General features: G+C 34.3%; 1 protein-coding gene across 10 annotated transcripts in view; it reads left to right on the top strand.

Moving 5' to 3' along the window:
• LOC126374064 (dual 3',5'-cyclic-AMP and -GMP phosphodiesterase 11) overlaps positions 1-13,525 on the top strand; it is a 277,630-nt gene that overhangs the window by 240,431 nt on the left and 23,674 nt on the right. For all 10 annotated transcript variants that reach the window (XM_050020522.1, XM_050020521.1, XM_050020524.1 and 7 more), the window contains one exon: positions 5,517-5,667. In XM_050020522.1, the coding sequence (XP_049876479.1) occupies positions 5,517-5,667 (151 nt within the window). The remainder of the gene's footprint in view (positions 1-5,516; positions 5,668-13,525) is intronic.

Here is a 13,525-nt window from a genome sequence, read left to right as displayed (position 1 = left end):
GCAACAACAAACTGAGTTGCAGAATTTTAAATTGAAAAGATTTATAAGTAAAGCCTCTGGACTAAGAGCTGCGGTTTTCAGACGGAAGAATGTGTTGAGTGTTGGATACTTTAATGGTCACTTCATTCGTCCTTCTTTCAAATTTAGAAACATTTATTGTTAACAAAGAATAGAAAATCATATATATTTTATTCAATCTGATGGATACGGTTATTGATCGCAGGAGTTCGCAAGACAACCATAAAACCTGACAACCTTAATAAAAAAAGCAAGGAAAATATCGTGCATACCTACATAATCTTGGAGCTAGCATTAGCAGCTAGCGAATGAGCACTGATGTTACTTATAGTAGATCCCGACGCGAACCTTAATAGAATGAAATATCGAACAGGAATTGACAGATACTTCCACACTTAGAAGCCAGTCTCCACGTACACCTTACCCTAGATGTATATCTGATAAGCCAAGTTATTGGTATTCATATCGTCTTCGAAGCGTCGTGCTTGTTTGAGGAGGTATATGCCATCCAAGTTATTTTATTTCTCCGATTTGCTTCGTTCCGTGTTGTGTGTTTATGACGATCTGTTTGTAATATTGATGATAGTTGCAATAAGGCTATTTTAGGATAAGGTTGGTATTATATGAAACATTGATGTAAATGAGTTAAGTTACTGTAGAAATTCCCGTTTTGCCGTAGAAGTTGTTGTTTTACTATAAGTACTTATTTTTTCTCAAAAACTGGTTAACATGATACAGGTAGTAATTATGAAAGAATATAGTGAAAAACTTACATAAGATTGTCAACTTTAATCTCTTGATATTCGACAATACTGATAGAGCTTTGAGAATATTATTATTACTATCCCACTATACAAGCTCTTCAATCTGTAAGTACACTCCTTTATCATTTCGCCCAAAGCCAAAGTTCTCGCTTTCCAAACATAAAGAATAGAGAACAATCAGACAATCTTCAGGCCAAAAAGTTTGACCCAGCAGCAGCTGTTAACACAAATTCTAATAAAATAAACCCCTACAGTCCACCACTAAAGTTGGTCAACAATTTTATGCTCTACATACATAAGTCTGATAAGGCTTTCGAAATATAGAACTACTTTTGTTGCCAATCGTATGAACAGAGACTTCAAATTGAGGGTGACACTCAAAACTTTGTTGAAGTTGTGAATTGAGGGAAATATTTTCATTGGCTGCCAACGTCGACATCCTTTAGCCGGATGCCAAAGCCAGTTAACTCTGATATGTCTATTTTTGGGAACTTATTTATGGCTCAATCTCGTAACAATACACGTTTATGTTTGTGGTAAACTTGCTTTCATTTGATTATGCGATGCATCGCAAGCGAGTGTCGGTTACGTGTTTCTCGTCATCTATTCTGACTGATATATTTTTTTCATCAATTGTTTTGTCTCCTCTTTTTTGGTGTCGATGCTTTCGGCGCTTAGCTGGAGCTCTAAACAGTATTACCGTACATTTCAAAATTATATTGTATTGTTAAAAAATGAGTCAAACAGATTATGAAAACTACTTTAGTACGATGCTTTACCAATTGAATACATTGAACTGAAAAAGACACCTACCCAAACAAAGTCACGTGTTTATGTGCCATATAACACAATAAAATACTAAACGCTATTGAATTACAAAAAACTTGATCTACTTGTGCGTCATGCATTTGAAGGTCGTAAAACTTGTCGAATAAAATGTTTTACATAATAAAGGTGTGGCGTCGTATTTATTATAATATTAACCGATGCGTAATGTTAGCTTTGGTTTTGATTTGCCTAAGATAGCATGCATTACTCGACCAGACATAAGAAAGTAATGGTGGCGATATGCATCAATTATAATCGTTTACATTTTTACAAATCTCATATTAAAAGAACATTGGTCTGTGCACCTTGCACTTAGAGCATCAAAAACTATTCCTTCCTAAAAGCTATATTTTCCAGTCAAGTTAATGTCTCCCACGGGTGATTATTCCATCCTTAATTCAAATTTAAATAAATGCACTAATAGGCCTGTACTTATTTGTTAACAAATAATAATTTGATTTATTTAATCTGAATTGTTAAATTTATTAAGTTATAACATTTTCCCCCTAGCGCTGCGTAGGTCACGGTCACGGCCGTCGGGATCCGGTGAGGGGCGCGGGGCTATGGGACGAGGAAATTATATCCAAACGACAATCGTGGCGTGTTTGGCAAGTTCAATACGCGTTTATGTTGCTATGTGGCTTTGTCTGTTTTTTAAGTCGTTTATCTTTTTTTTGTGTCGTATTTTCCTAATTTTCTTTCGGCGAAATCTGAAAAGTACGAAGTTGCAACGGATTTACTCATTAGAGTTTCAATAAAGAATAAGAGTTGTTTAGTAAAATTAATTAAATCTACAAAATAATAGTCAAACGTTATTGAATTCAGAAGCTATTTTAAAAGTTTATCTACAGTTCCTGGCAGCAGAAATCTTTATGATCTTGTGTATATATTTTTCCTTTTTTACAAAGAAACCTGCTTTTTCTTAACGGGCCCAAAAATTACGGGAAAATAAAAAGGGTCCGTTAAGAAAAAGCAGTTTTCAGTTACAAGAAATTAAATAGTGGTGGTGGTGGTAAGTATTTACTTACCACTACTATTTAATTTCTTGTAACTCCGTTGTTTACTAAGACGTCCACCTTTTTTGTGATCAAGCAGATTTTTCTGATAACTGACACCTTTAAAACGGCCTAGGGCACTCCATTTTTTTCAAGCTCATTTACCTTAAATTTTCCTTTGGAGAAAAACACCCTTCAAAAATAGTAATTAGGCATTTTAATCTACTTAAGAAATGTACCTAAAGCCGTCTAAGAAATAGGCTTAAAAATGTGTTTTCTATTAGCACCAACGATTTTCTTTTGCAATTTTCTAAGAAACAGAAAGCTCAGTAATGATAATGGATGGATACCCCGTGGCGATAATTGGGCTCGAGAAAAGTAGACATAATATCTGATGTGCTTGTGGCTTTGTTTTCTTTTAGTATACCTTACTTTTACAGCGCAGTTGGAGCCTCTAAGCTTCATTTATTTCCGCGGAAATTGACATTAATATTCAGTAATATTTTCATATCTTTACAAGGCATTGTTTTAGTTTTGGACAAAAACAGCCAAGGAGTTGATAGGAGACTAGCATTTTGCTCTTCTCTTTTAGTGCCTGATATCATGCCTTGGTCTTAAAATTTCCTTTTTACAATTCAGACACCGATATCGAACATCACCTTGGGCTTTCTCTAACACGTAACACGAATTTGTTACTTTAAAGCATAGTTGGAAAGTTTGGGGTTTTCAGTATTAGTATTACGTACAGCGGTCTTTTGTGGTCCCTTCGGAACCCAATTACGGCGAACATCCATTTCATGTACTGTAGGTATAAAATTAAGTTATATCATGTGTGGTCGTCACTTAAAGTTTGCTTCGAACATTTTATTGGATTTGAGTGGGCTCTTAGCTCGGCTCGTTCGGCGATTTATATCTGGTAACTGTTCTTTGTACTTCACATTTTCTATTTTTTAAGGCCTAAGTAGAATATTTTCGATTTAATGTCCCAGTATTATGATGACAGATGGTATTGAGTTAGTATAAAGTAAGTGGCGCATCGTTTTTTTTTTTTTTTTTTTTCAAAATTTATAGTCGATTAGTATTCCAGTCCACATATTTCAGATATATTTCAAGGTCTAGGCTTAAAGGCCTAGAACTGTGACCCAGATGTGTCATCTGCAATTTGATATAGGTCCTTAAATTTGAATAATGGTAAATCTCGGGATATCAGATCATAAAGGAACGCCCTCATTACTTTTGACCTCTAAATCTTTACATCGCTTGGGTTTTTTTCATATTTATTTAAATATTCGACGTAAAAAAGTAAATAAAATCATATGGAAATCGTTCCCTCTTGTAATACAAGTAAGAATACTTGTTTATATAGTTAGGGCGATAGATTCAATTACATTTATATAGGTGTCCCGTAAGTCTTCTTATAGTGTGGGTTGTGAGGTAGAATACCAACCTCATCAACACTGGTGTCAGGGGTCAGGGGTCCCTGGTGTCCCGTAAGTAACCCTATCCGTAAAATATCAAAAATAGTTTTTTATTTTTAATATTTGAAAGCGCTTATATAAATAAGGAAACCACTAAAAATCTGTACTTGACTAAAATAATCACATCTAGTATTCATCCGGCTGCTGCTAGTATTATACGTATTGCATTCGATTTGTTAGACACATGACACTCGCCTCAGGCTTTTATTAAAGTCTTCTACACACTGTCAGCTACGTTCAACCTAACGGAATATTCGTTCAACATAACACACAGCAAGGCTGTTATTTCAACCGATATAATTACACGAGTTTCGGAACTGGATTCAGAGTTGGGGCACAAATTTGGGACAACCCACGGGCTTTTATTTTTCTGACTGGATTTGAGTCACCTTTTCTGGTGAAATTGAAGACAGCAAGACTACATTAGCTTTTAAAACAATTTTTTTCTTTGTCGTTCATTTTGATATCGTCAATCAATGTCTCTCAGTTAACCGTTGAGGCGACTAGGAGCGTGTGTAGGTCGCTTAAACGAATTCTTCTAGCTGTTTGCCGATTGGGAAATTCCCCACGCTGGCGAGAGAATTCGATTACGTCTGTCGTGTGCCTGTCTTGTTTCCCGTTGTTGATAGTGGGCGTGATATCCGATGCTTTTAAAGCTTTGAGAAATTATATATTGTGCTCTTATTTGATTGCTCTTAATAAAGAACATGCGGGTTAAAAAGGCCACATCAAAGCAATTCATCTGAAAAAGCAATATTGCTGTTTGACATTTGTTTGCATTGCGCACTTGCTTTTATATGCGCTAATGTCAAATTGCAATATTGCTTTTTTAGATGAATTGCTTTGATTTGGCCATTTTAACCCCCCAGATCACTTTACAAAAAGCAACGGTGCAACGGTCTTAAATATTCAATATATAACGACATACCCCACTCGGCTCCACTTTTATTGGAATAAGAATCATCTGTAGATTTTCGGACTTTCAAAAGGATTATACACAGCTTATCGGTTATGCTGTCGTTGTAAACGAAATCTCATTTGGGTTCTCCCATAATGACACCATGTTGCGGTATCAGATCAGCAGCAGAATTGGATAAAGATCATTATCGCAAGGCCGCTGTGAGATAGATAACAACCAATATCGATTGTCAATATCGGTCCTAAAGTAATACGCAACGTAAGCTAATTTCGTACCTACCATGATTGGAAAGTGAAAAACAAGTACCAGCTTGTATTTTGTCTAAAATCCCGTAGGAAGTTTAAATTACGAAAATTTTGGCACATTTCATTTTGATATTCGGGTTTTCTTCATTCGATTTTAGCATAAGATATATATAATTGATAACGTTAATAAACCAGTAATATTTCGACGAAGTAACCTTCTTACTTACGTATATATCTTCTTGTTATAAACGGTTTTTCTTTTTTTACAGATGTCTGGTATCGAAACTGTTCGACGTGTGCTCGAAGTCAACTCCTGAGCAGATGGAACAGCTTGAGGAGATCCGGATACCGTGGGGCAGCGGCATCGTCGGCTACGTCGCCGAAAGTGGGGAGCCTGTCAATATACCTGATGCTTATAAGGTAAGGAAAATATAATCAGGGGGGCTAAAAAGACCACATTGAAACAATCCATCTAAAAAGCAATATTGCTAAATAGCATATACACATATACAAGTAAATGTTAACAATTGTCAAATGACAATTGTTAACATTTACTTGTATATGCGCAAATGCCAAATAGAAATATTGCTTTTGTCTTGATGTAGCGTTTTTAATCCCCCAGAAATGATTTATTCTACACGGTGTCAGTAAAATTATTCAAAGTTTTGACCACAATCTTACCTGATGGTAAGTGTCGATGTGGTCTAGGGTGGATCACGCTTACCTACCAAATTCCTATTCACTCTATCCTTGAAGACTCCCAGATTATTTCTTAGTTCTGTGGTACAATTGTCAATCCTATTACTTATAGGTATTACCGAAAATATTAAGATGTATTATTTTTGGCATGTCTTCAACGGTTCGAACGAGTAAAAATATTTAAAACAATAAAGATTACACTTAAAACAACCTCTGATTACTCTCTCATACAGGACTAGCTCTCATCCTCATCCATCTCATCCTCATTACTGTTAAAACAAGCCTTCCTATCTAGCAACTAACGGACAAAGACAAAATGGTTGATCATTTTATCTGTTAGTTACTTTATGCCAAGTAGCATAATTAGAAACTACCTGTTAAAAAAAAATTAAGTTTTTATTTCCGTTTTTGAACATCTGTTCCTTGATTAGATGGGAATATAATAAAATCTACTGCACTTTTATTACAGAAAATAACGCTGGCATCGTACTCATTCAAACTAAATTGCACTTGGCAGAATTTTTACGACAATGATTAATTATAAAATAACCTAGTCGTAAAAACGAAATTGTTTGCAATTCATAACCACATTATGTATTTAATTATATTTATTATTCACGCTGAATGGAAATTAATTTTGTAGTAAAAACACTGAGAAATATTTATTATTATTTATCTGTGTTTTTACAGCAAAATTCCAGTTTTATAACTGGAAAATATATTTTTCACAGATGGTAATATTATGCTCTTATAAAGGTCAAGTGTGCAGGCTTAAGGCTGAAAGCGGTCTCTACGTCTCATTACTTTCGACTGTTCGCACGGCACTTGACGCGGGCTTTTAACACTCGCTTTTTATCGGAATCCAGGGGCTAGTATATTGTTGTGGGGAAGAAAAATAATTTAAGGCTTGTTGATTATAATACGTACATAAATTCACACCCACTAACAAACAGCAGGTAACTTGCAGCCATTTTTATACTAGAAGAATTGCCGCTAAATCGCGCGCGATGGTCGATAGCGGACACTTTTGTACTAATTGTCAAAGTATTCACAATGATACGACACACCGTCACTAAGTGGCATAATATATCTATATGTTAGTTTATTAAGCCATATCTGGTTACTCCATGACGAAATAAAATAATAATAATAACGCTCATAATAATACACACACACGCTCACACATACACACACGCACGCTCATAATACACTCACACACGCACACACACACATACGCACTCACATACGCTCATAATTACTACGCTCCCCTACACATAATATAAGAAAAGTGCGCCGTCCTAACCTGCGACCTCACAGGGTCAGGTGTTTTTCCAACTAGTCTACCATGGCACGCAATATACATCTGGGCCATTGTTAATTTCTTTATCTTTCCCAAAGGAACCGTCTTCCCTAATAATTAGCCAGCTTGTAATGAAGACAACAACTTTAATATCAAGAAACTGAGAAATTATTTTAATAACATATTGAAAAGTAATTGTGAAAGTTTGATGGAAGTTGGCCAAGTTACTCAAATGTAACTTACCGTAGTCAGTGTTTCATTATTTTTCCTCTACAATATTGTCGAATAACGTAACTATTGGTAATTAAATAAATAAAGCCAGATGTGTTGGATGGTGTTTTAAATTAGAAAAAGAAACAAATATGTATTAAAGTTTAATAGCTTAAAATGATAAAAATAATAAATATCTAAGTATAATTATTATGCTTCAAGCAGATTATGATTTTAATGGCTTGCTCACTGCAAAATATGAGAAGGTTTCACTGTTAATTGGATGAAAATTAACATTTTTAATAAACCATTAACTTGGCAATGTGTGACGGTATGCGTCTAATTAAAAAAAGGTGTAGGCTTAAGAATTTTTAATGAGCCCGTACGTTTTCGCAACGTGCCGGGAATTTCTCCATTTCATCCGGATCTCGAATACTGTTTGCTTTTAAAACATCTTCGGTCATGAGCATGAAACGGAGTAAAAAGGTAAAAGGCAAACACAAATTTTAACGTGGCTATGATTCTTAAAATTACTTTATTAATGTAAACCTACGAAGACGTTGTAGAGGTACACATTTCTTGAGACATTTCCAAGTGTATTCAGATGGTATCATCGTACCACATCGTGTTAAAGAAGATATCTGTTGGCACCATTGAGTTTTTAAATTGAATTAGTCCCGTTTCTCACCAAAGTGACGTTCCAAAAAGCTTTTTGCTGCAAAGTGTACGGAAACGTCCCTTTTAAAGACATTCCTTTAATAACTTTGTCAGATTACATTTAGCGGTTGTGAGAGCAAACGTCGGTCTTAAAGGAACCAATCGTGCGCATTTCAAAGATGATTAGTAATTTTTTTCAACTAAGAAAAATATTTAAAAACACAGAACATTTGGAGATTATTTACGTCTTACACAAACTCAATGTTCCTTTGAATTTCTTCTTAAGCGGTTTTCTAAAGTTCAAAGATGTTTTATTACGACGTTTTTTTTCTCAGAAAAGAAAACAGTGGTCTTGTTTTAAAGAAATCCACAAATGAGTACTTAAATTTTTCCGTCGTACTACTGTTAGCTGGATGTAGGTGTAAAGGTACTTGACTGGATTATTTTTTTTCCTTTTCATTCTCAAGTTTATTATATGGTTTATCACCTTAAGAGCTCGCGCTGTAATGCCTTGAATTATCGACATTACACTTCATTTAAATTTTATGATCTTACACCTAGCACATACTAATGGCTTGCCCTAGTAATTCCAGACTTAGCCTTAGTACAATCAACATTTAGTAAACTCGCTCGTGGCAGTTTACTTACTACCTCTGTTATATATTCTTGGATGTTTCTGCCATCTCTGTTAAGATTATCAGTCTTGATCAAAGACTCTAAATCTGAAATCTAAACTGTAACATTTATATTTAAAAAGGCGATAAAACAAATCTACGTCATAAGTTAAGTTTGATGTTATTTTATTAAAACAAGCCACAAATAAAGCTTCTGTCAAACACACATTTTTAATACTTCGCAACATAAATTTTCCCTTAAAAGAAAACTCAGAAGTTGACGAAACACGTAAAAAACAAAAGATGAGTTGCCGCCAAATAAATGTGACATGTCAGCGCTATGCATGACGTCACACGCCTTTTTTTACATTTATCTTCCCTTAACGATAACCAAGCTGAAAATGCTAAGGGACTTTCATTCCCACCCTTGTTTGAACTCTGCGCTTCCTAATGTTTATCTTTCGATGAACCGCGTCGAAGATTATGGATATATTTAATCTGTTATGAATACTACACAATTTATAAACTCCGAATTGTGAACGGCTTTTGTTTGTCTTTACCATCTAAGCTTTGGATTTTGAACGATACATTTTACATATTCATATACTCAAACAAAGCGAACCCTGTGAAAATGGGATAGCGCTAGGGAAATGATGAATTGTGATGATACACAACATTTACCTTAAGTGCCTTTTTATTTATCTATTATTATATCTATGATACAAGAACGGTCAATTCAGTTTGGACACATTTACGTTTAATATTTCGTTTTTGTTAACGTTTATCCCGCTCAGTATCCCGAAACAAGAAATATATGACAAGGGAAAACAAAAACTGAAACGGTAATACCCTTTTACGACCGGTCATTAAACAATGACAGTGCCAGAAGGCTTCTGCTCTTTTCTGGCATTACATAAGCAGTTCGGAATGTAAACAAAGCCCACACGAAAAAGATTCAGTGACAAACTTTTCCACCTGGTCGGGTAACGCCCTCGTGTTTTATATTCCCGGCTAATGGAGTCATCAGGGTAAAACACCGTCTGCTGTAACTGCTCAGCAATTTTGTTTATGGAACGTTTTTAGTATCGAATACTTTCATTACTTTTTTTTACATTTGAAGCGACGATTATCTACGCCTCGTGTAAAAGTTATCTGCTTGTTATTATGCGACATTTATTGTTTTTGATCTCACATTTATTGAAAGAATATGAACTTTATTTTTGGACTGTCGTTTAATAAATTTGTTACTTAATTAGATTTTAATAAGAGACGCTTTGTTTAATCATTTCTGAATCTTGGCCATGCTCTTGTAAGACAAGCAACGTTTACGAGCGTTGTATTTTATTCCTACCAGGTTCATATGCCATGATCTGTGCTTCGTCTTGAGTTTTATGATTCATTGTATCGTAAAAATTCCGAACGCTCCGACTTCAGACGCAATTCGTAAGATTTTGTTGGTACGATGACAGCAGGATAATAGCACGTGAAAGTTAAGCTTTATGCAGTTTACGCGTGCCACAAGGGTTGCTTCTGGGATCGTTTTTTTTTCTTCTTTATTTTTTGTGGTTATATGTTATACTAATACTAACACTGGTGCCATCCACCTGGGAAATTTATTTCAATATTATATACTTAAATAGAAACTCTGTACCTATTGTTATATACCTACATTTACGTATAACTGTCAGCACGCATCTTAACGAGATCCTAAAAATGTAAACTGTATACATAAGCTGTGGATAATGTAGCTGGTTGCATGTTCAGATAAATTTTGTTTTAAGCTATTACAATTTGTAACATTATAATATGTAACTGTTTGTTATCCCAAATAAAAAAAAAATAAAAATGAATATTTTAATGAACCCTCAGATGCTGATCTTGTAAGTAAAATGAATTATCTAAGTGGAGACGTTGTGCAACTATTGATCACACTAAATCTACTTTGTATTTTAGATCAAATACAGAATTTTATGGTCCGCCGAATTCGGGTTTCTGGTAGTGTTAGCTCAACCCTTTGTAAACAAGGGCAACAGAAATGGACGAGATTCACACATGTCCCTTAATGGCAAACACAAACGTACAAGCTTTAAGCTTTCGATTAGATAATCGTATACTGTTTGCGAAAGTGTTCAATATAAATGATTATCTAAGTGAAAACTTACTTAGATTTAACATATTTTGCCACTTTAAGTTGTATTTAGGTAACTAATTGATAACTTTGAAATTACATCATAATTGTAACGTTACTATTACTACAAAAACAATACCGTATAATTTTGTCAAATTTCAAAAATTAACGCATTTTCATAAGAATAATCTATCATTCTACACAAGTCAGGAATTGGTCGACGATTTCAATACTTGAAAGTGAGAAAAGGATGATATTCCAATCGATCAATGTCTGTCACTGCTCATCTGGTTTTCTTCCATAAATTATTAGTTGAAAATTTAAATGTTTTGTAAACTATTCTGGCGTGTTGTTTGATAGTCAACGCGTGTTACTGATATATTTTACGTTGTATTAATATACTAAAGTAGATATAGTATTCTATGTATTTTGTAATCATGAAGGGACAGTCTTGCAGGGTTTTGAACTAGAAATTTTATTTCACTTTTTATATACCTAACTTAAAAATCTTTTCACCTTTTTGTCTAGCTTTTGCCTCTTCATATTCCTTGCTTAAATAAAATCTACCTTTTTACTTACATTTTCCTCATAGAGAGTGCGATTTCTCATGGATGGGCTCCAATAAATCAACAATCCGATTTTCGCTCATACGAAAAATATATCTTTGCAGACACGTTAATATTCCCAGCATTTGTATTGTATGAGAGCAATTTATCAAAGCATGGTACATTGCTCGTTTTAATCCAAAACGTTGGCGAAATAACAATTCAGCTGTCGGCATACATGGTAGGGAACTTATAAACACTATTCGTTCGCCGTTCGTTGAGTTGCTAGCGACCTTGATTTATTGCTATGAACCGAAGTAATATTCTTATCTGCAGGCTTTTTGCCATTTCTGATAAAATTTAATCTTAAGAGAGTGAAATAATATACGTAGCGGAAATACATTTTTCGGAAGAGCTTATTTTGAATTTATATCAATAATATACACAGCTATTTATTTAAACATAATATTAACTTGTACATCCCAATATTTCGTTCCGCTAAATAAACGTAGAGCAATAATTCCGTCTCGAAAAACCTACCTATGTCCATTTGTTAGGATCCTAATATATATATGGCCTGTTTAATCTGTGGTCCCGACTAAAGAATCTTACGGAATCAACGTAGTCTGCACAGGTAGCCACGTTTTATTCATTGCTGCCAATTTGTCATCCAAATTCTGGTTCGAGAGGTTTCCGTTTCGTCAAGCTGTGATTCTAAATCACCTCGAACGAATGTCAGCGTTTCAAGTTACACCTGAAAATCTCCTTTGACGTACCACCTTTGAACGGCTTCGACATAAACGTCCCTGTCAGGAATTCACAGCTTAAATTTAATTAAACTTTCTTACGGATTAAAGATATCGTTTGATGTACTTGTAATCTAAGTCGATGCTTCGCATAAAGAGATTGAAGTTTATTCTACTTTATCATAATATTTTGGAAGACTTATAAACTACGAGTGTGTAGGATTTGTTATTTAAACACTTGAAAGTTTGCTGTTAGACAGGCTACCTCCAGATAAACATACACAAAACGTTCTTGTTAAACATATTATTATGTCTAATTCATCTTAAATAAATTAAATAAAACATAAATAGTTTGTACGCGTCCCGCTGCTGTTCAAATACCGAAAAGTGAAAAATATATACTTTGAGAAGTAGTGTCTCAAGTTAATGGCTGTAAATGTATTTTAAATGAAAACAAATACAAAGTTGTTCATATACAAGCTTATGGTTTCGGGAGATGTTTGCATTGTACTCCAGGGTACGTTAGGAGTACTTCCCATACAGCTGACGCTTGTTGATGACTGATAGCCAGTACGTGATGAATAATTAACTAATGGACACTATGGACTGCGAGTGACGAGATATCACTGATGCAGATTTGAATATTTATGACTGATACCAAGATCCTCATGCAGCTTTACATGTAGACATAGTATATGAAGAGATTTAAAATGTAGGAGATGAATTTTACGAAATCATGTTCTCAGACAAGTGGTAATAAATTACGTCTGGTGAAATAAATACTTGTAATTCGACAAAAATAATATTTTGAGACACTACAAATCTCTTACTATCATTGAACTATGATGAACTATTACTAAGACGCTCTCAACGTGAGGAGTTCTTAAAACGAGTAGAGATTTGTCTGCACGAACGAATGCACATAAATTATTCACACGAGCCACTGAATAAATGGCATGCTTAAATATGCTATCCGTCTTAAATCGCTTCATGAATTTCCTGATATGGGCTAGATTTTCATTAGTCTTTCTGAGAATTGATAAGCATCGCACAATAAGAATATACCCTAACAAGTTTTATTGAATTAATTCGTCAAACTAAGATCGCGATAATTTGCATTTGTATGATAGAAACGCGCGAGTTGCGGATTCTAAACTGAATATTCACCAATGAATTTATCGTTTTCGTTAAGAATTTGGCAACCGTTCATTTGAATAAGAAATCGTTTCGCAGTGATAATCATTCCAAGCAAAGTAATGCAGATTCTGAGATCTGTTTATTTAAAATATTATGTATTACGAATTTTATAAATAATGATGACAAAATTTCGACTTATAAAACTATAAAACTTCGCAAGTATAAAACAGCTTATTTTTTAA

Source organism: Pectinophora gossypiella, chromosome 16 (assembly GCF_024362695.1).
Source record: "Pectinophora gossypiella chromosome 16, ilPecGoss1.1, whole genome shotgun sequence".
Classification (NCBI taxonomy): domain Eukaryota; kingdom Metazoa; phylum Arthropoda; class Insecta; order Lepidoptera; family Gelechiidae; genus Pectinophora; species Pectinophora gossypiella.
This window is presented reverse-complemented; position numbering and strand designations above follow the sequence as displayed.